Raw genomic sequence first — 23,291 nt, 5'->3', positions numbered from 1 at the left:
AAGTTGTCTCAGAAGATCCTTAAACTCTCCTCATTTCTTTGGTTTCTTTGTTCTGATTGGGTGATTTTCACTTCCTTGTATTCCAAACTGATGGTTTGCTTCTCGGCTTCACCTACTCTACTATTGATTCCCTGCAGATTATTCTTATTTACCTGCACCCTTCATTTCTGACTAGTCCTTTTTTATGTTCTTGAGGTCCTCACTAAGTTCCTCGAAATTCTCACTAAATTCTTTTAGCATTCTTATAAGCAGTGTTTTGAACTCTGCATCTGTGAGATTGCTTATCTCCATTTTGTTTAGTTCTTTTCCTGGAGTTTTGTTCTGTTCTTCCCTTTGGGACATGTTTCTTTGTCTCCTCAGTTTGGCTGTCTCCCTGTGTTTGATTCTATGTATTAGGTAGAGTTGCTGTGTCTCCTAGGCTTCCTAGGGTGGCCTATTGTAGTAGGTGTCCCCTAGGATCCAGTGGCACAGCCTCCCCATCACTCTAGCTGGGCCCTCAAGGTGCACCACTCGTGTGGACTGTTCACTCTTCAGTTGTAATTGGGTCTTGATTGCTATTGGCACATTAATGGCAGGGATTTACTCAGGCTGATCAGCTGCAAGGACTGGCTGTGCCCACTGACCTCTGACTACCTTGGAGGATCAGCTGTGCAGGGGCCTACCACACAGAGCAAGACTTCCTTCAGCAGGGTTCTGGTACCCACTGAGTCCACTCCTTGAATGTGTTGCTCGTGGATGTGGTTGGATGGTGGTGCTTCAGTGTGGTCTGAAGTGGTTTACTGGGTGTGCTGGCTCTGGGGCAAGGTCAGCTGCTACCTGTGTTCTACCTGGAGCCCCCAGGCATAAGCTACAGAGTGACCTGCAGATGGCTGCTTCTTGTGCTGGGCTTGGAGGTGCCCAGGCAAAGCCACGCTGTGAACCAAGGCTGGCTGTTTCTAGTGCTGGGCCTGGGGCCACTTAGCGAGAGGTATGGGGCCCACTGAGGCCAGATGCTGTTTGAGAGAATTTAGGAAACTCTGAAGCAGGATCCAAGACAGGCCAATCCTATGGTAAAGCCACTGGAAAAAGCTTGGGTGGGCCTGAAAGTTGGGTGGGGCGGGGCGGGGCCTCAGGGAGTCACCAGGGTGGGGCTACCAGTGTGAGCCAGGTTGCTGGAGGCCCAGATATGATGGCTGTCTGCCGCCCCAGGGAAGGGCTCACCAAAGGAACAAAGGCCTCTGAGAGTGCATGTGTCCCGGAGAAAGCCCCCTCTCCAGCCCTCGCCCCAGTGCCAAACAACTCAGTTCTTCCCCGTATGTCTCTGGTGCCTTTAAAGCTGCCTCCCCCATGCTGGAGCCTGAAGGGAGTGGGTCCGAGTAAGTCTGAGGAACAGCCTGGGACTCCAGCAGCCTCAGCCTCACTCAGCCTCAGTTCTTGCTGGTTTTTACAGCCAGAAGTTATGGGGACTTCTCTTCCTTGTACTGGGACCCTGAGCTGGGGCCCTGGTGTGGGACACGGACCCCTCACTCCTCAGGGAAGACCTTCCCAGCTGAGGCGTCCTCCTGATTTTTATCTGCCACACGTGGGTGTGGGCCCAGCCTGTCCTCACCTCTGCCCCTCCTACTAGTCTTTTTTTTTTTTTAATTTTTATTAATTTATTTTTGTTATCAATGTTCCCCTCTGCCCCAGACACCCTCCTCCCAACTCCTACCAGTCTTGATGTGACTTCTTTAATTTCATAGCTGTAGGACTTCCATTCGGCTTGATTTCAGGTGGTTCTGAATGATGGTTATTCTGTAGTTAATAGTAATTTTGATGTCTGTAGCATTTAACTTTTTAAAATAAAAGTGATACTTATGTTACAATTTCACCTAAAACAAAAACAAAAACAAAAAAACAAAGAAAAAAGAAAACTCTTATAACTCAGAAATAACCATTTCCAACATTTGGGTGAACTTCCTCTTCGACATTTCTCTAAGACTGTAAATTTGTTGTATACACTTTTACTGGAAATAATATAATACAATATATGTTGTTCAAGGGCTTGCTTTTTACCCTCAACAGTATATTGCAGTTATCTTTCCCTGTTGGTAAACAGATCTGTGTGACTCTTTTTAATGATTGTGTAACATGCCATTGTATTTATGTGCTTCAATTTATAGATGATTATTTATATGCAGTATCAGAGTCTTTATTTCTGGATTAACACTATCCTAAAGTTTCGATATGTTAATTCCAAAAGAGCATAGTTATGAGAAGTATCTTATAAAACAGGATATATGAAAGACTGAACCATTACAATGTTTTCAGATGGGCCATGACAGTACTGTAGGGACTGTCGCCATCCACCTCGGCCTTCATGTAGCACATTGGTTGGGCCAGTGTGAAATCACCAGGCTGCTGCTCTTAACCATCACCAACACATATCACTCCCTCATAGATCATCAGTCTGTATTGTAGTGGCGTGATCTTTAAAAGAAACCTTTCCTTTCCTTCCTTCCTTCCTTCCTTCCTTCCTTCCTTCCTTCCTTCCTTCCTTCCTTCCTTCCATTGATTTTTAGAGAGAGAGGAAGGGAAAGGGAGAAAGGGATAGAAACATTGATGAGAGAGAAACATTGATTGGTTGCCTTCACGCTCCCTACTGGGGATTAAGCCCAAAAACCCTGGCATGTGCCCTGAGCGGGAATTGAACCCACAGCCCTTTGGTGTATGGGACAATGCTCCAACCAACTGAGCCACTTGGCCAGGGCACTTTAATATTTCTGTCTTTGACAAAATGATTTCAAACAATGTATGCCCTACAAATTATTGCCTATGAACCTGTGAAATTCTTTTTTTTTTTTTTATCCTCACCCGAGGACATTTTTCGATATTTTGTTCAGATAGAGGGAGAGGGAGAGAGAGAGAGAGAAACATCGACGTGAAAGCGACACATTGAGTGGTTGCCACCCACACGACCCAACCAGGGCTGGGGACAAACTGCAACCAAGGTACGTGCCCTTAGCGGGAACCGAACCCGGGTCTCTCCGGACCGCAGGCCGACGCTCTAACCGCTGAGCCAAACCGGCCAGGGCTGAAATTCTTTATTATAACTGAATGAATTTACTTTTTATAACTTACTTCCAGTGAACTTTTTTGTAAATATTTGATCCCCCAAACCAATTTATATAAACCTAATTATAAAATACATGCATATATTGCTTTAAATTGTTTTATGAAATGTCCAATATTATACTATAACAAGATATTTTTAAGATTTGCAAAGTCTAGAGAAGAAAAAAATACAATTTTGTTACAAATTTGATATTAATTCTACAGTGCATTTAAAAAATGTTTCAAAAAAATAAAAAATATGTTTCTATTGATTTGAGAGAGAGAGATAACTGCATTTTTAATAAAGAGATTACATTACTAATATAAAAAACTTGAAAATAAGATATGATAGCTGTCCAAATAAATTATCTTAACTGACAACTTAGAGGCTTATTTTCACTTTTCTGCCCTCAAAGTACTATTATTTCAATAAGACAAACAGAAAAGCAGTAATCTGTTCAAAGAAACACAAAGAGAAAATGTTTTACTTTTTCTGGAATGCTACAAAATTTTCTAACCTATTTATATGGAATAAAAGATGTGTGTCTTGACACCAAATATTTTTGTTTGTGTGTATATCTATAAATGGCATGTGCATCATTGGCGATGGTTGTATTTCCAGGACCCGAGCTGTTAGCTGGTGTTACAGAACCCTGGAGATCACGTACCCTACCTCTTCCCACTAGCACTCCGATCGCCCACCATTGTTTGTTGTTTTCTTTAACTTCGCTAAAGTTCACGTAGGTGAAACTAAGACAGCTTAACACAGATTCTTTCCCATGCTTGATCATGATTACTTTGCAAAGTCCAATTTGTCCTTTCCTTCCCAGCTCTGCACCTGAGAGACTACGAAGACATCATCCCTGCCGTTGAGATCTACTCTCTGTTAGCGCTCTGTGCGTGTGCCAGTCGAGCTTTCGGTACTTGTTCAAAAGCCTTTATTAAACTTGAGTCTTTAGAGAGCCTCAGTCCTGAACAGAAACAGCAATATGAAGATCTCGCTCTAGAAATCTTCACCAAACACACTCCAAAAGATAACCGAAAATCGGAATTGGAGAGCCTTCTTGAAGGGTAAGGCTAATTGTGATTAGTAAATATCATTCTACTTTCTTAGAAGCTTGGATTTCTATATGTATAATAGTTTGATATAGTAATCAAAGCACTAAATTTTGAAGTAGTTTGCCTTAACATTATACCCTATTTCATTTAGTCTTACAAGTGTATTAATGCTTTATTTTCTCATTGTAAGAAAATTTTATTTTAAGTTTACCGTGAAATATTTTTCACTCCTCAGTTTTTAAAATGTAGTAATTAAAGTTTTAAGTAACTAAACGTTTTAAAGTACCCTCATTTGTTTTTCTTCTCATTCTTACAGAGGGGAAGGGAAACTGCCAACCTGCGTGGCCACAGGGAGCCCGATCACGGAGTACCAGTTCTGGATGTGCGGCGTCTGCAAGCACTGTGTCCTGGCTCAGGAAATAAGTAACTACAACTTCTGTCCCTTGTGCCACAGCTCCGTGGGATGATGAAATGACAGACTGCGTCCAACTGCAAAGGACAGGGAGCACATATGCACAGCTGTAACCGTATATCTAAGGTTGACTTCCACACGTTTTATATGAAAATCAGCATCATTATTTCAGTCGTAGTTTGACACAAAATTATATATAAATTATGTCTATATATTACACATATATATATTATGTATATATTTTTGTGTCAAACTATGACTATGAAATACTGATGCTATTTTTCATGTAAAATGTGTAGAAGTCAACCTTGTTTCATGTCAGTCTATCATCTATCATCTATCTATCTATCTATCTATCTATCTATCTATCTCTATCATCTATCATCCATCTATCATCTATCATCATCATCTGTCATCTATTATCTATCTATCATCCATCTATCTATCATCTATCTATCATCATTATTATCTATCTATCTATCTATCTATCTATCTATCTATCTATCTCTATCTTGTGGCTGGTTACATAATACTATGGAAATATTCTGAATAAGAAATTTTTTTCTCACATTGTCAAGGTTACCAATTTACTAAAAAATCTTGGCAGGGCAGCGTGGGAGTGGGGCAAGGATGTATCAGGAGGAGGTTAAACAATTTGCTTCAAGTCCACAGTCGGCGGCTGACTCCTCAGGCCTTTCCCAGGAGACCTGTTGGGGACTCTGTTGTGGAGCCTTCTCATTGGCCGCTAATCCCATGATGCCTGAGCGCTAGGACTTTTCCTCTACCTAATTATTTCAGATAGAGCCTGAACTGCTGTCACTACTTCTTATTCAGTTTAATATAGAAACCAAAATCTCTAAAAATAACCTCTCATATATTGTAAACTTAATTATCACACACACAGAGGCATATTTTTTCTACTGTTGTAAAAGCTTATGACTGTTGTTTGGTATTTATATCTGTGAAAGTTTTAGTGATCTGCCATGTCTTGGTGGCCTTGTTTGTCTTGAAAATGGTACTAGAGAAAGGCTCACAGTATGAGTTGACCTAACTGGTTTTACTCAACACGAAGGAAATTTCAGGGTAACACCACCAACAAACTCTACCACGGTGAGAGGGGCAAAGGGAAGTAAACTTGTCTTTATATGACAAATACCTGGAGAAAAGTTGGATAGATACAATGAAGCGTGTATTGAAGATAGTATATGAAGCAGTTATGTTGTTCTCTTCTTGTAATAAACATGAACCGACTCCTTTAAGTAATGCTGAGTTGTTCTTTATCATATAACGTGGTCTGAATTATATTAAGTTTCAAAGTAGCATGATAGGCCAGAGTGTTGAGAACTTAGAACCTACTGGTAAAGCTCACAAGCAAGCAGTGTGCCTAAAAGAAACACAGCAGTGTTGACCCTCCCGCTGTCATGCACAAATGCTGACTTTATTGTTCATTTTTTAAGTATACTTTGAAATTATATTTTTGTGTTTCAGGGGCTGAGATCTTAGGTTTTATTTGGGTTTAAGTGAAATAATATAAAAACAATAAATTTTGAAGTAAAAAATGACTTGCATTTAAGTTTCTTTTATCTAGAATTTATGGATAGCATGTTATTTGTTTTATTGATATAAATATTTTGGTGGGGGTTGGTTAGGAGGGTTTGAACTGCAGAGTGGATATGGGGAGAAAGGGTCAGGAGGTAGAACAGATGTCCAGTATCACGTTTGCTACCAAACAGGTAAAACACCATCACCACCACCACCTATAAAGGTACTCGGCAAATGTCAGATGACTGGAGGTTTGAGTGAATTACTACATAGAGGTCCAGAGTTCTCCTCCAGAAGGGGGCAGGGGGGATTATGTTATTAGACTTTTAAGAGAAAATAAAAGAGTATTTAATTTGATGATGGAGCTCCAAGATACTGCTACTGAGTTTCTAAAATGCGAATAGCAATATTATGCTGCCCCCTTCTGTGTATTCTTATTATTTTATATATTCTGAAAATATACATATGTATACACATGTGTATGTATATGTGTGTGTAGTTTAAAAATTTTTTTATTTTATTTTTTACTGCTCCAGTTAACAAAAAGGAAATTTTATTGAGGCCTTAGGGCCCTGGGGCTCAGGTAGGGGGCTGCCCTGGGGGGGAAGGAGGAGCTGGTGGAGGGGCCTTATTTTACTTTCTTCCTGGGGTGCAGACTGTTGTTGTGGCCACACTTCTTCCTGTGGCAGTTGACAGCATGAGGTTGCAGGTAGGCATAACACTTTGAGCAGATCATCTTGTTTTAGTTGTATTTCTAGGTGAGCTGGTGGAGGGAAGGCTTGATGGTACCACTCTGCAGACAAAGTACCAAGTGTAGGTGGCCTCTGCAAGACAGGCATGAGAGTTGGAGAGGGACAGCCACTGAAACCTGGCCCCAGCACCTCAGGCACAGGACACGGCCCTCCAGTGTCCTATAGACCAGATCTTCTCAAGTGGATCCAACTTCACTCTTTCGCATGTAGATAACCAGTTTTCATAGCATCATTTATTGTGCAACTGTCTTTATGCCGGTACCACACTGTTTTGATTACCGTAGCTTTGTAGTAAGTTTTGAAATCAGGAAGTGTGAGTCCTTCAACTTTGTTGTTTTTCAACATTGTTTTGGCTACTTGGGATCTCTTGAAATTCCATATGAATTTTAGAATGGATTTTTCTATTTCCATAAGAACATCATTGGGGTTTTGAGGGATTCCACTGAATCTGTGGATTGCTTTAAGTAGTACTAACATTTAAAAAATATTAAGGTTTACAATATATAAACATGAAATGCCTTTCTTTTACTTTCAGCAATGTTTTCATTGTATAACAAGTCTTTCACCTCCTCAAAGTTAATTTCTAAGTATTTTATTCTTTTTGATGTTATTGTAAATTGAATTTTCAAAAAATTTCCTCTATGGATTGTTCATTTTACATAACTTTTATTGAATTAAACATATTGTATTTAAATTACTCTCTGGGTTTCCTTTCGGTATAAACAGCCAAGGAATGCAAAGTAACATCATAGACCATCAAAGTAAAGTAGTGATACACACTACTACTTAATCTTTACCCTATTCCAAAGGTTCAGAAAGTTTGAGAAGTCGGCGGTCTATGGTCGTGGAGCCAATACACAGTCTGAATGGGAGTCTGGACCACGGGACAACTGAGCGGGGCTGGACAGTGGCTCAGGGTCGCCGCGGCCTACTCGGGGCGGGTTTCGCCCCCCCCACCCCCCGTAACAAAGGGCAGGTTGCCTGCACTTCCCAGGGGTGTGTCCAAGCTGTCTGGGCAGCCTGGGCTCTCCGCTAGCAACTGTCACTCATCTCGCCGGACGACAGGTCCTCGCCAGCGCGCAGGCTAAAGCCTGTGCGGAAGTGGCTCTGCGGCCCCGCCTCTGCGTCAACCCCGCCCACGCCTCCCACCGCTATGGAAGGGGAGCAGGGCCAAGAGAGCCGCGCGACCCTCGGCCTCGCCCAGGCGCTCTTCCAGAAGGGCGAGCACGCCGAGGCCGAGACGCTGTACTCCGCGTACATTCGCCAGTGCGCCTGCGCGGCCTCCGCCGGAGCGCCGGCCGGGAGGTAGCTATCGCGAGAGGTGGGGTCGGGGCGTCCTGGCGACGGGCTTACAGGTTGTGCCCCAGGGCGGCCTGCGCCCCAGGGCGGGGGTGCCCCCAGGGCCGATGCAGGTTTCCTCACAGCGGTGGTGGGGGGAGCGTCTTGGAGTGCAGCCCCCTGCGCGTGGACCCGGGGACACCCGGAGCATCGGCTGCCCTTCGCCCCGTGTACCCCTTTCCCTTTCCTCTCCATCCAGGGACTCGGAGCGGAGAGGGCTTTTCCACCCGTTGTTTTATTTTAACAGTACGGACATCCGAGGCCTGGTGAGGGCGAGGTGACCCAAGCACATCATCACAGCAAGGGTGTTTTGTTTTTCATAGATGGAAAACTGTAAATGAACCTCCAGGTGATCATGGTTCGGTTTCATCATTATCATTTCCCCCAGACCTCATACTATTTACCGATGTTTCACATGTCTTTCTCAATATTAGGCATCCTTCAAAAGACATAACTGCAATATCAGTATCACATTTTTCTTTAATATCAAATGTCCAGTAAATGTTGGAACTTTATTGATTGAGCAACACAAATTTTTTATTTTTTTATTTGGTTGGTTGGTTTGGTTTTAGCAGGTGGTTCAAGTCAGGATACACGGTAGGTCGTCTAATCTACAGGCTCACCCTTTTTTCTTCTTCCCCTCTTTGTGAGCCCTGGTAAATAAGACACCTACCAAAAAGGGCTTCTGGTGGCTAATTTGGCTCAAATTTTAAAAAAACACATGTTTAGCAGCCATTTCTACACAGGGGCCTCTCAAACAAACTGCACTTAGGAAGAAGCCCGCACTGAACTAACTGCCTGCCTGCCTGCCTGTGTGTCTGCCATCAGAGCCAGGTTCCTGGCATCCTATTCGGACCAATAGGACTGAGGCCTTCCCCATTCAATCAGATGCACAGCTCTGACCAACCATAGCAGCTCTATTCTGACCAAGCAGGACAGTGCCTTTTGGGCCAATCAAACTTTGAGGATTTGGAGGCCTTTTCTGCCCGAGGACAGATGGACCATTCAAGGACCAGGCACAGGGACTTCTATCCATATAAACCAGCTTCCCTCTGGCTCTAAAAGTGCACTTTCCATCAAGACTGAGTCTTCCTGGTTGAACTAAAACACTGACCGTGTCTGGCCAGAGCAAAGCAGACCAAGCAGGAGCAGGGCGGAGCTGAGCAAAGCTGTCTGGCGGAGGGGGACCTGGCCTGGGCTGTCTCACAGCAGTGTTAGCTATGCTGTATCACAGTTGAGCTGTTTTGCACTGAATAAAGTTGACTTCAATGCACCCCAAATTGGGGATTCCTGTTGGTGTTGAATTGGCACTAGTGACCATCGGTTGACACGTTGTAGTTAGTTTGTTGAGGAAACCATGTCATGGCCTGGGAGTTCCCCATATATTGGATTTGTGGATCCATCTCCCTGATGTCATTTAATACAGTCCTCTGTCTCCTACAGGGTTTGCATGTGGGTAGTTTAATATTGAGGTTTGATTATTCAGTTAGTACTATGGCAAGAGTACTTTATAGGTGGTGTTGTGTACTTCTTGCAGAAAGCAGGTGGTGTCCAGTTGTCTCATGTGTGTGTGTGTGTGTGTGTGTGTGTGTGTGTGTGATGTTAGCAATCTCATCTACTATCTGCATGCCCGAAGCTTCTCGGGGTTATGCCTGGATGTATAACATTCATTAATTCAAATTTTGCCTTAGTTGTTCTTCATGACGTGGAGTGGACCAGGATGAGAATAAGGACGGATAAGGACAGAGGAGTTGAACGAACAGCTTGTTTTTTGACAGTTTTGAGTTGTTTACACCTTCACCCTCTTCTCCCCTCAGGATTTTTTTTCTTGAGAGGATGGCAGCTTGTCTTTTGTGTTGACTTAAGATTCTTATCCTGTTAAATCCATATGTATTAAGCCAGGAAAATAAGATTGCTTTCTCATTTCAATAATACACCAGAATAATAGTTAATTGAAGTTTCTGAATAGGCAATAAGGTGTTACCCCCCCTCCCAATAGTAAACATAGAAAAATTACTGTTTTCTATTCTTGTTTCAAGCTCTAAGAATAATAGACTGATCTAGTAGGTTTCAAATAGTATTTACCAGTTACAATGCCATCTAGTCTTGTTCTCTTCCTCCTCTGCATATCTAAGCCTAAGAGCACAGTGTGTGTTTGTAGCAAATGTAACTCTTCCCTTTACCAGTTTAAGAGAAAATCTGCATGGCTTAGTAGAAGGGAGCTGGAATCCCAGCCCTGGCCTTGCCACATAGCTCGTACCTTTACTCAGCCTCACTTTCTTATCTGTAAAATGGACCTTCAGTTTTCTTGGTTTCAGAATTCTGCTAGAAACTCATGGCTTGAAACAGAATTCTTCAACTTTTTCCTGTACATGCATCTTTTAGAATTTAAATTTATTTTAAAAATATTGGGTCACTGAATCATTTTGAAGCAGTATTTGCAAATGTTGCATTTCTTTTAATGTTCACAAGCATAGCCTTAGCCATAATCTAATTGCCAAATGTATTTTTCTTTACTAAAGTTAGTGAATGCTAAAAATCCACATTTGGATTAGGTAATCTGGTTAAATGACATGACCATAAATACTGTTATTATAAACATCTCAATGTTATAGAAACAAATTTTGGACTCTGTTAGCCCATGTCTTTAAAATATGAACCAACTTCCACATGAAAAGTAGGCTTTCAGAATTTGTTATAATGAGGTCTAATTCTCAATCAAACATTCCATGACCCTCTGAATATAAGAAATTTATAACAAAGCTCTGAAGCATAGAAATCTAATGACTAAAACCTTACCGGACTCCCGAGGCTGCATTTTTCTTAAAACTCTTTACGGGGCAGCAGTTAGGTAGATGAAGGGAATGTGCCCTCTTGTTCTCTCGGTTTTAACAGTGTGTGCGTGGCATCCAGAAGCCTCCCTCAGTGATGGCTCATAGAAACAGACATGTTCTAAAACTGCAGCGCTCCCTCTTCATCGTTAGCAAACTGGACTTGGAAGAGAGCCCTAGGCTGTGAGCACCTCTATGGCAGCGGTAGTTAAAGTCCCTGTCTGACATCTCAAGGATCAAGATTAAGGGAAGTCACTTTTCTTTTTAAAATTTTTTTAAGTTATTTTTTTATTGTTGAAAGTATTACAGATGTCTCCCTTTTCTTCCCCAATGATCCCCTCCTTCCCACTCCCATCCCCGTCCTGCTTTTCCCCAAACTAATGTCTGTGTCCATTGGTTGTGCATATTCAAATAAGTTCTTTGATTTACCACCCCCCCTCCAACCCCCTAAAAGGGAAGTAACTGTTACTAACACTGACGGAGTCCCAGATATGTTCTGAGGACTGTACTTTGCACTATGGGGTATAGAAATGACAGGTGAGTTTAAGCTGCCTCTTCCCAGTTTGGTTCAAATTTGAGAATCCTTTTGGAAAAAAAGAAAGACACTGGGGAGGACTGTGTAACCTGTAGGGCTGGTGGCTGTCAGAACCGCCTGGACTTCCCCCCTTAAGGATCCTTGGGCAACCTCGGCGCCCTGAGATGCAGAGCCGATTCTGCACACAGGAGCCCCAAGTGGACTGGAGCCTTGACACCCTTTTACAGGAAGCCTGCCTGGCCTTGGGCAGGATCCCAGCCAGGACTGGAGGGGGGCAGCTTTCCCCCCAGAAGGTGCTCTCTGGGGATCAGCGTGTTAAATTTTCACTTAGGGTTAATTTTATTTCCTCATTGGTGGAAAATGATGTCAACTCTCATTGCTTTGAGATCACTTAAAAATCTGAGAATAAAATTGATGACTTGCTTTGTGACATGTTCATAGCAAACTGGAGCTGGCTTTCCCCTCTTTGCTCAGCTTGAATCTGATCCGTCTTCGCCCCGCTGGCTTGTGCTTAGAAAATGAACAATGATTTCGATGCTATCTTCAGCCAGACGAGTTGGCAGTGAACAGGGGCTCTGTGCCCACTGTGAAATGAACGTGCTCTTCCGATGCACTGGTAGTGCTGTAACCCTGCGAAAGTGGGAAACGGGGTTAAACAGAAATGGGTCCACTGCTTTAACTTCTCTGCACTCGGTTTCTGAGTGTGGATGCCGCCTGCTGTAGCTAGGAAGTCCGACAGTACCCCAAAGAGAACGAAGGTGAAGTGGGAGGAATTTGGTAACACGGTCTTCTCAATGTGAACTTTCTGTTTAAAGCGAATGCAGCCCTGAGGATTTGGCTACTGCGTATAACAACAGGGGGCAAATCAAGTACTTCAGGGTTGACTTTTACGAAGCCATGGATGACTACACATCTGCCATAGAAGTCCGACCCGAGTTTGAAGTTCCGTATTACAACAGAGGGTTGATACTGTACAGACTGGGTAAGATTGTTTTTCTCCTTTTGTCCTGGATTATATCTGCCGAAGTTCGAGCTCTTGGATGTTGTGACACAAATGTAGTGATCATCAAGTCTTCGAAGTGATGTGAAATTTAGGTTTAGAGCCTGGAACAAAGGGGCTGTTCCTGAGTTTATTTTAGGCTTTCAATAGGCATTACCGACCACAGCGGAGCGCTGGGATGGGAATTGGGCCTGGGCACCGGAGGAAGGGTGACCCCATTACTTGTGCCGGTATGTTCCCAACTGCGAAATGAGGGTAATGCCTATGATCACCTGTGGAACTTTCCGGAGTTAAAGTCTTGGGAGGCACACAGGACAATGGAAAGTGAAGGAGTTTCAGATCCTTGGAATCAAGGGAGCGTAGGTACTGTTTTTTTATTTAAAGAATATTTTTTGCTTCCTAATTTTACTGTAATTATCTAAAATAGGTGAGATAATATTGTTGAGATGTCATGCTAATTTATCCTATTTACCTGTTAAATCTCAGTAAACCCCTAGCTAATTTTAAGTATATTGCTCTGTCAGACAAAATTACATTGATATAGACATACCTATATCATTAAAAAAAATTTTTTTTCTTTATTGATTTTAGAGAGAGAGGAAGGGAGAGGGAGAGAGAGATAGAAACATCAATGAGAGAACATCGATTGGCTGCTTCTTGTGTGCCCCACACTGGGGATCGGGTTGGGTATGTGCCCTGACCAGGAATTGAACTGGTGACCTCTTGGTGCATGGGTGGGTGCTGAACCACTGAGCCACACCAGCCAGGCCCTATATCATTATTAAGAGAAAAAAATTCCTTCAGTAGGAGTCGTTAAAAGCTCGTAAATATAGAAGCAAAAGCATGTGTATCTAAACTTTGCTATGAATTATATAAGGAAATACTCAGCTTTTTTTCTCTTTTCAATTTTTTTTTTTTATATTCTGGTACAGGATACTTTGATGATGCTTTGGAAGATTTCAAGAAAGTATTAGAGTTAAATCCTGGATTTCAAGACGCTATTTTGAGCTTAAAGCAGACTATGTTAGACAAAGAAGAAAAACAAAGAAGAAACTATTGAAAAATTATCTTTGAAATATTAGTTCATGATTTTTACACCTGGCATCTCATTGTTCTAATTAAAGTAGGTGTTGAGCTATTTTGATTTATATTTAAGATAAAGAGGTTTATACATTAGCACTAAAAGTTAAAGAATTGATTTAAGGAAGTTAATTTCCGATTAAGTATTTATGTGGAATGGGTATGCTTTTCATAAAGTATAAATAAGTAGTAACAATGTATAATTGTATATTATTACAGTAAAATATTTAATGAAATGTGTGGTGTTTTTACTAAAACAATTTTTTGCTATATTTTTATTCCCAATATTTAAAAAAAAAAATTTACATCTATAGAAAAGTTGAAGTATAATACATAAACACCTATAAACTCTTCACTTGGATTCACTAATTATTAACATTGTTTCACATTTGCTGTTTCTCTATATTTAAATATATAACATTTTGTCGAACCATTTGAAAATGAGTTGCAGATACCATAATACTTTACCACTAAATATTTTCGCCTACATCTTCTAAGAATATAATATAATCCATACCCAGCCCCTATTCTAATTTTCCCAATTGTTTCCGAAATGTTCTGTGTAGATTTTTATTTCTGGATCTGGAGTCAGTCAAGTTACATTGTGTTTTGTTATGTCCCTTTGAGTTCTTTTCATCTAGACTGGTCCCCGCCCCTGTTCTCCCCATGGCGTGTGCTTGAGAGCAAAGCTATTTTATGTAGCTAGGTATTTGTAGGTAAAAAGAAACAAATGTCCTATATGAGAGAGATTCTAAAGAATTCAACTTACACTGATTTTCTCTAGAAATCACTGATAAGGTAGGATTGAAATATTGAACATAATTTTCTTTTTTTAAAAATTAATTTATTTTCGTTACAGATGTTTCTCCTCCCCCCATTGGTCACCCTTCCCCCTCTCTCCCTACCCTGTCTCCAGCTTCTTTTTTTTAATTTTAATTTTTAAAAATTTTATTTTTGTTACAGATGTTTCTCCTTTTTTACCCCATTGGCATCCCCCTCCCCATCTTCCCCACCCCTGCCCCGGCTTTGTTGTCTGTGTCCATTGGTTATGCGTACATGCATATAAGTTCTGTGGTTTATCTCTTCTCTCCCTCCACCACCCCCTCTTCTGAGGGTTGTCAGTCTGTACCCTACTTCCATGTTTCTGGGTCTACCCTATTTCTCAGACTGTTATTGAACATAATTTTCTGTCTGCAGATAATGACAATAATTATTGTCGTCAACATTCACTAAAGGTTTACTACAAGTCTCTGTTCACGCCCTTCAGATAATAAATCGGGAGTGGGATGGGAGGGCACAGAGAGGTGAGGAACTGAGGAAAAGCACTCAGTGACTATAAAGCTGTAAAACAATTGATTTTGTCTGGGTGCTGCCAACAAGCGATTGGGGCTGACGAAGCTATCAAGACGTGGGAAGAAGCTGAAGGGAGAACAAGCGGAAGCCAGCTGTGTCTCATGTGCCTTTTGTGTTTTTTCTTGTTGAGGTTTGGCTCTCCAAGATACCGACCCTGCATGTGCGGCCCTCCCAAACCCGTTTATTATTGCCGTGGGAACCTGTGCCGGCTGGGAGTGGCCAGTCCGGAGAAGGTGCAGGGGAGCTCCTGGGGCATTCTCAGATGCCGTCGCCCCCGTCTATCAGCCTTAACAGTTCTCTTCTTCTTTTCTTTAATGTTTTGAGTTTAAGTGATCTCATGAAGCAGAAGTAATCACCCAGTTTGTGGTTAATAAGTCATATGTGGCAAAGTACATGGAGCATTTGGGCTGCAGGTGAATGAGTTTTGTTTTTTTTTCATCCTCACCCGAGGACATTTTTTGATATTTTTTTCAGATAGAGTGGGAGGGAGAGAGAGAGAGAGAGAAACATCGATGTGAAAGGGACACATCGAGTGGTTGCCACACGACCCAACCAGGGCCAGGGACAAACTGCAACCGAGGTACCTGCCCTTAGCGGGAATTGAACCCTGGTCTCTCTGGACCACAGGCCGACGCTCTAACCACTGAGCCAAACCGGCCAGGGCATGAATGAGTATTAAAAGGAAATGAAGTTCGAAAGGAAACGAAAGTCTCCATATTTCTGGAATTATTTACATTTTCCAAAGTGACTTATCTTTCCATTTGTTGGAAATATCTTTACAAGAATTTGTAAAGATGCATTAAAGTGTACAAAAGTCTCCCTTAAGAAAACTTGTATTTAAAAAGCAAAGTCCCTAGACCTTGGGGGAGCTTCAAGCTATTCTACCCAGATCATCAAATACTTAAATAATGCTTCAATAACTGTATTTTCTCTTAGCGCATATTCTCTTTTGCTTACTCTTGACTGGGATCAGATATAATATGAAAACACAATTTGTAAGAAATTCCATTTGGGTTATTGAATTTATTATTCAATTTTTCTCCATCTTTCATCAGAAAAAAAATTCAATGAAGTTTACAATCAGCACTTACTGGTTAGAACCAAGGCACTTATTTACCTCAAGTTATTTTTGTCTTAAGTTACTGGAAATAGCTAACGAATAATATATTTTCGCCCTGGCCGGTTTGGCTCAGCGGTTAGAGCATCGGCCTGTGGTCTGGAGAGACCCGGGTTCGGTTCCCGCTAGGGGCACGTACCTTGGTTGCAGTTTGTCCCCAGCCCTGGTTGGGTCGTGTGGGTGGCAACCACTCGATGTGTCGCTTTCACATCGATGTTTCTCTCTCTCTCTCTCCCTCTCACTCTATCTGAACAAAATATCGAAAAATGTCCTCGGGTGAGGATAAAAAAAAAAAAAAATATATATATATATATATTTTCATCATTTATCTCCTTCAAAACTTTAAGCATTACCCATTCAGATTCTAAATTTCCGATTGACTGATACCTGTGATCTGTGCCTTACGGATATTATTTCATGTTTGCCGGCATTCAGATTGCCCACGCTTCCTTTTTCTACCAGAAAAGTTCCCAAAGTTTTCCAGTTTTTCTCTCTGCAAAAAACAAGGCAGAAAATTCTAATTTGTTCTAAGGTCTGTCTTTCACAAAGTAAGATAAGAGAGGCTAAATGGATTTATGTTGCTTTTGGGCTTAGAAAATTACTCTTAACTCCTAAGCATGCAGCTAACCCCCCCCCCCCCCCCCCCCCCCCGAAATTGAGCTGAATAAAGCCCAGCGACTTACTTTGTGACGGCAAGCTGTAGTCTGGCCGGTGAGATAAACTGCATGTCCAAGCCAGCTTTCAGGCATCATCTAATTGCCTTTCCCTAGACCTTTCCTGTGTTTTCTCTTTCACTGGCCTCTACCCTCCCAACCCCGCGCACGGTCTTGGCCCCCGCCAGTCTCAGGTCCCACGTCTTTCTCAGCGGACAGAGTATGTTCCATCTCCACCACTCGCGGCGAATCAATTCAGCACGTAGCGCATACTCGTCTCCGCATCAAATTCGACTCTCAGTTTCAGATCATTAAACCCAGCTCTCGCTTAATACTTCAATCTGTCCCTGAAAATACTTACGCTGAGTGGAAAGTCATTATGTGAAAAAATATTTTCAATAAGTTTTTAATTGGAAAAATGATGAATTCCAAATACTTTTTACAGACATAAAAATGGATCACTTGAGCAACGAAAACGGTTTTATGTAAGTAATAACACTTTGAAATTATAATATTTACAAAAACCACATAAACCATAATGGCATGAGTGTCTACTCATCCTTTTTCCTGTACCATTAAAAAAGCTTTATTGAGGTATAATTCACATATCATACAATTCACCCATTTAAAGTGTATAATTCAATGGTTTTAAATATACACAGAGTTTCTGTATCATTTTTAAAACAAAAATTTCAAGCTTTTGGGGTCTCAGTTTTCTTGCAGGCAAATTGTATTTAATGAAGTTATTTTGGGCAAATAAAAGGCTAAATGTGAGAGTGCTTCAAAACACCTAAACACACACACACACACACACACACACACACACACACACACACCAGCTGCAAGAGTCCTAAAATGCATGCCCCTTCTGGTGCCATCTAAATAAGCATCACGGCTCCAGTTTGGTTCATGTGATATCCTCTGGCTAGATCCTTGTGTTCAGTAAATGAGAGGGCATGTCTCTTTCATTATGATGTAATATTCCTCCTTCTTTTTCTTCTTCTCCTCCTCCTCTACCTCCTCCTCCTCCTTTTTATTAATCCTCACTCGAGGATATTTTTCCATTGATTTTTAGATAGAGTGGAAGGGAGGAAGGGGACAGAGAGAGAGAGTGACATCGATGTGAGAGAAACACATCAATTGGTTGCCTCCTGCATGACCCTGACCTGTACATGCCCTTGACTAGGAATCGAACCCTCAACTCTCCAGTCCAAGGGTTGGCACTCTAACCACTTAGCATACCAGTCAGGACTAATATTTCTTCTTACGGCATATTTATTTAATGTGTTTGAGCGAACAGGTTGTTTAAAAAAAGGAATTGTTGACAAACACATGGTGTCGTTTTTCAAGAGGCAAGTGAAGAACTAACTGAACAGTGGGCCATGTGAGCTAAGTGTGTAATTTTATAGCTCCTACATAAATTTATATTTTGGTGTTTTCTGTATTTCTACAAAAATGTGACAGTAAATTATGGGAAGCAGATTTGAGTTAAAAATGGCATTTTTTAAAATGTCACATCTAATGTTAGAGGTCATCAAGAGACCATTGCATTCTTTACAAAAAGGAAAAAAAGATGAGAAATACAATTTAATTTTCTTTTTTGATAAAAATTTAATAAATGGCTTATGCTTATTTATTTATTTTTTCTTTATTGATTTTAGAGAGAGAGAGAGAGAGAGATAGAAACATTGATGAGAGAGAACATTGATTGACCGCCTCCTGCATGCCCTTCACTGGGGATTTGGCCCAACCTGGGCATGTGCCCTGACTGGGAATTGAACCGGTGACGTCTCAGTGAATGGGTTGATGCTCAACCACTGAGCCACAGCGGCCGGGCTGGCTTATGCTTTTTCAAATCATAAGAAGGTAATATGCATCCATGTAGCAAAAGACAAATGATAAAAAAAAAAAAAAAGCCTTCAAGGAAGTCCATAAAGCAGAAATTATGACCTGTGAATATGCGATGATAGAGTGAAATTCAAGTGCAGGAGTATCATCCTGGCTTTGAATCTGCAGCATTCAATCACATGTGCAGTGGTGCCATGGAGAAGTCCTATTTCTCACAGAGGAGGAAGCCGAGGCTAAGAAATTTAGTAACTTGCCCAAAGCTGGTTCCCAAAGCCATATAAACATTAAAAACTGTAGTTAGTATCAACTGATTTTTTTGGTTGTTGCTGGCATCAACTCGAAGCAGATATGCGGATGCTTTTTATTGGTCCTCACACAAAGTTTAAATTGCCAAAAAAAGGTGAATATCAAAACAATATGAAAATGTAGTTAGTTTTTATAATGGAACATTGTTGCAATTTTAGAATTGCTTGTTGGTAATTTTCCTTCTTGATTGAAAACAGACACAAAAGATGGTGAAAAGTAGATTAATATGAAGAGCAAGCTGCATTTGGAAAACTGAAAATCACAGCTGCCAATATGTAAATTTGTATCTTATGTGAAGAAAAGTATCCAACGCTTACAAATAAGGCAAAGGGAGGACTGTGCGTCCTGTCAGTGTTACACTGAGCACAGCCTGTCAGCCACTCAGGGACGTTTTCATTCCCTGGGCTGTGTCTTCCTTTGGGCTGTGTCTTCCTGTGATTTTTCTATTTGCCCTCCCTTAGGGCCAGGGCTCTGTGAGATGACGTGCAACTGATAGAATTTGTCCAGATGGGAGGCAAATGATTTTTGGTAGAAACAACAGCCCTAAGGATGATGGTTTTATCGCCCTGGAGGACATTGACCAGTGTCGATTCCAATCTGGTAACTTCATTCCCCAGTTTTTTTCTTCCTTGACCGTAAACACTCAGTTCTCAAATGGTCTTTTACCATAGTGGTGGTGCTCTTGATTCATGAGTTAAATCAACACTTGGATGTGTTCATGCTGTATTCTAACAAGAGTCACGATTAATTTAAAAAAAAGTTTATTTTGACACTTCTACAGAGTAACGACCTGAATAGAGTTCGTCGTTAATATAGTCACCTAAGTTATTTCTTGCAGGAATAAGAGAGAAGGGGACTGAAAAGTTTTTACCCTATTGATTTAAGATATTCAATGATTTCTGTTTGCATTCCGTGGAGGTCTAATTGAGTTCTGACTGAAGAAAGGTATAGGGAAGGCAGTGACCTTAAATCAAAACATGTACTTAAAAATTTTTTTTTCTTTATTGATTTTTTAGAGAGAGGAAGGGAGAGGGAGAGAGAGATAGAAACATCGATGAGAGAGAACATCGATTAGCTGCCTCCTGCATGCCCCCCACTGGGGATCAGGACCATAACCTGGGCATGTACCCTGACCGGGAATCGAACTGGCGACCTCTTGGTGTGTGGGTCGATGCTCAACCAGTGAGCCACACAGGCCAGGCAAAACAGGTAAGGACTTTAAAAGTCGGCGAGAACTGCCGAGGAACACACCTTATTGTAAAAAGTGAAAGTTGCCCCAGGAAAGCCCTTCCTCATTTTCACTCTTGGGGGTAACCACTGTGAGGCTAATGCCTGCCCGTCTAGACATTTTCCTACATACAAATACGCAGACACATGTATGCAGGTACATGCACAGCATTATCGTTTATGTATCATTAGTAACGTAAATGCTCCATCATCTTGGGCATTCTTCTATAGAAGAACAGAGAAATCTACTTCACTCTGCTCAGTCTCATGATTTTTAAAACCACATTAGAAATTTTTGCCAATTTTTTGTTATAAAATTAATAACATGTATGGTAATAAAAATTGAAATGGGGCAGGAGGTGTAAGGGAAGAGTGAGACCCCTCCACCTCCACATCCTCTCCAGAACTGACCACTTCTAACCAGAGCACTAGACACAAAGGGTTAAATGCTCCCTTTCCTGTTCCTGAGGTCCGCTGGGTGGTGCTGTGCCCCAGGCACTTCCGACCAGTTTGTGCGCGAGTGTCTGAACAGGTCCACTTGTATTTGAGCTTATTCCCACCGCGTTCAGTGCTCTTTCGAAGACTGCAGGGTGGCGGTAACAAGCTTACAGCCCCAAACCCAGCTCCGGGGCCTCCGGCTCCCCTCAAGGTTTCTCCAGTCTCTGGCTCCTGGGGCCAGACCCCTTCCAGCTGAGCCCCCAGCAGCCAATGTGGGTTCTGACCTTGGCTCAGATCCGGAGTCCAGCAATTTTCACCCCCTCTGCACCCAGGCCAAGATGCACCCCCTCTTTGGCGAAGGTCTCTCAACTAGTGCCCTGCCCTGGTCCTCGCCCCCAGATCTGTTTCAACACGGCCATGAGTGAGGGTTTGGGAAAAGGCTCCTCATCGCTTAGAGTTAGAGCAGGGTGCTCACCAAGGCCTACGTGCTCACCGGGCCCTCCCGCGCCCCTCGCCCCATGGCCCGGCCTGCCCCTCCTCCCGGCCTCTGCCCGTCTGTCACCTTCAGGTGGTCCTCCTCTGACCACCCTGTTTAAAGCTGCAGATCCCGAGCATGTCCCTCAGCTCACTTTCTTTTCTCTCTCCGCCCAGGTGGTGTGTGTCCTTCCTCCGCCCATCCTCTCCTGGAAGGTAAGCTGAGTCAGGGCGGGGCTCTGTCTGCTCTGTTCTCTGTTGTGTCATCAACACCTCGAACAGTGAATGGCTTTCAGAAGGGCCACCAATCTGTTGCATGAATACATGAGTTAATTGTCCAACCTGCTATTTCACTTGATCACTGGCTAGTACATGTGGTGTTCGGTTCCTTGTTCTACAGTTGTTCTTGAGAATGTGGCCTGTTTTATAGTTTAGTGTCACTTTAGTTAAAATAGCTTACTGTTCTAGTTTAATTTAGAGGAAGGAAGCCCTTCAAAAGACAAGGACAGCCCTGGCCGGTTTGGCTCAGCGGTTAGAGCGTCGGCCTGCGGTCCAGAGAGACCCGGGTTCAGTTCCCGCTAGGGGCACGTACCTCCGTTGCAGTTTGTCCCCGGCCCTGGTTGGTTGTGCAGGTGGCAGCCACTCGATGTGTACCTTTCACATCGATGTTTCTCTCTCTCTCTCTCCCTCCCACTCTATCTGAACAAAAAATGAAAAAAGGTCCTCAGGTGAGGATAAAAAACAAAACAAAACAAAACAAAACAAAAAAAAGACAAGGACACATTCAGCAGGGACTCTGTTTTAAGATGGTTTTATAACACTTGCCTGTTCTGGGTTGAACTGTGTCCCCCAGAAGGGATGCTGAAGTCTTAGCCACCAGTACCTCAGGATGCGACCTATTTAGGAATGGACTGTCGCAGATGTCATTACTTACGATGAGGTCATACAGGAGCAGGGTGGGACCTTAATATAATATGACCGGTGTCCTTTTTAGCCGTCCACCTTACATGACTCAGGTCCTTATGAGAAGGACATTTGGACACGAGCACGGGGAAGACGATGTGCGAAGATGGAGGCAGAGGTTGGGTGATGCAGCCCCAAGCCAAGGACACCTGGGTCACCAGAAGCTGGAAGAGCGAGGAAGGATCTGGTGCTAGAGGCTCTGGAGGGAGCCTGGCCCTGCTGGCACCTTGACTTCAGACATCTGGTCTCCAGAACTGTGAGCGAATTCGTTTCTGCTCTTATAAACCACCCAGTTTGTGGTACTTGGCCATTGCAGCCCGGGGATCTGAGACAAGATCGAAAAAACATTAGTTCAGCGTCCACACGAGAGACCTTCCACATACCTGCTTCTGTGTTCTTGCCCCACAAAGGCAGCTCTGTGGAAGAGGGTGCACACTTTGCTAGCACAAGCCTATAAATGAACGCTTTCCAAGGGGGGGGGGCTCCTATTTCCTTATGTGACCCTGAATGGGGGGGGGGCGTGACTCAGCACCCTACAAAACATACTGGTTTGCTCTGTCTGCTGAGACGTTTGTAACCACCTGGGTGCCTTCAAGACACTCAGCTCCCTCTTGGAAGACCGAAGATCCTCTGGCTCCAGACCCCAGACTGCCAAGCAACAAGCCCTTGCAGCAAGGCAGTGCGGCGCCACCCACGTTGGCTGAGCGGTGTCGGGAGCTGCCAGTGGGGCTGGCAAAACAAAATCATTTCCATTGTGAAGACAGACCTGCTGGACTTGGAGCAGCTTCTTGAATGGGAGGGTGGGTGGAGGGCGGATGGAGTGGGGCGCCTGCATGTGGAGCCCCGACCCTCCGTCTGTCAAAGCACCAGCATCACCTGGAACTTGTCAGAATACAACATTTGGGCCTGACCCAGCGGCACCGAACTTGACTCCCCGGGGGTGGGGCCCAGCCTTCTGGGTCCAGGAGACCTGATGCACACTTGAGTTTGAGATGCACTTGTTTGTCTTATTCAGTCAAGTATCTAGTTATGCTCTTTCATTTCCTGTGTGTTTGTCTCCGCCTTCAAGCTGGGGACTCTGGGTCAGGAGCTGTGTGTGTGTGTGTGTGTGTGTGTGTGTGTGTGTCCCTGGCACTTAGCCCAGGTCTAAGCGTGGGGTGCCTGGTGTCCAGGGGTAGCCAGTCAGGGTCTCCTCCTGCCCGCTCTATGCTATTCCAGCGTGTGGGGCTGGGAGAAGGGGAGAGGATAGGGCGGACGTGGGGACATTTCTTGTTGTCCTCCTTAGTCTTTC

The 23,291-nt window shown here is 42.9% G+C and overlaps 2 protein-coding genes across 3 annotated transcripts in view; both read left to right on the top strand.

Moving 5' to 3' along the window:
- The window catches only part of WDR35 (WD repeat domain 35), a 69,225-nt gene extending 64,478 nt beyond the window's left edge, over positions 1 to 4,747 (top strand). The window contains exons 26-27 of one of the 2 annotated variants that reach the window (XM_036262616.1): positions 3,903 to 4,143; positions 4,448 to 4,747. In XM_036262616.1, coding sequence (XP_036118509.1) covers positions 3,903 to 4,143; positions 4,448 to 4,598 — 392 coding nt within the window. In that variant the 3' untranslated portion in view covers positions 4,599 to 4,747. The remainder of the gene's footprint in view (positions 1 to 3,902; positions 4,144 to 4,447) is intronic. The other variant, XM_036262617.1, reaches the window with a different exon arrangement.
- A 3,233-nt stretch (positions 4,748 to 7,980) lies between these two features.
- TTC32 (tetratricopeptide repeat domain 32) lies at positions 7,981 to 13,802 on the top strand. Its single transcript, XM_036263283.1, has 3 exons — positions 7,981 to 8,142; positions 12,357 to 12,523; positions 13,474 to 13,802. Exons 1-3 carry the CDS (start codon positions 7,991 to 7,993, stop codon positions 13,599 to 13,601), a joined length of 447 nt encoding a protein of 148 aa, XP_036119176.1. The 5' UTR covers positions 7,981 to 7,990; the 3' UTR covers positions 13,602 to 13,802.
- Positions 13,803 to 23,291: the final 9,489 nt, after the last annotated feature.

The sequence above is a fragment of the Molossus molossus genome, unplaced genomic scaffold, assembly GCF_014108415.1.
Source record: "Molossus molossus isolate mMolMol1 unplaced genomic scaffold, mMolMol1.p scaffold_m16_p_15, whole genome shotgun sequence".
Taxonomy (NCBI): domain Eukaryota; kingdom Metazoa; phylum Chordata; class Mammalia; order Chiroptera; family Molossidae; genus Molossus; species Molossus molossus.
This window is presented reverse-complemented; position numbering and strand designations above follow the sequence as displayed.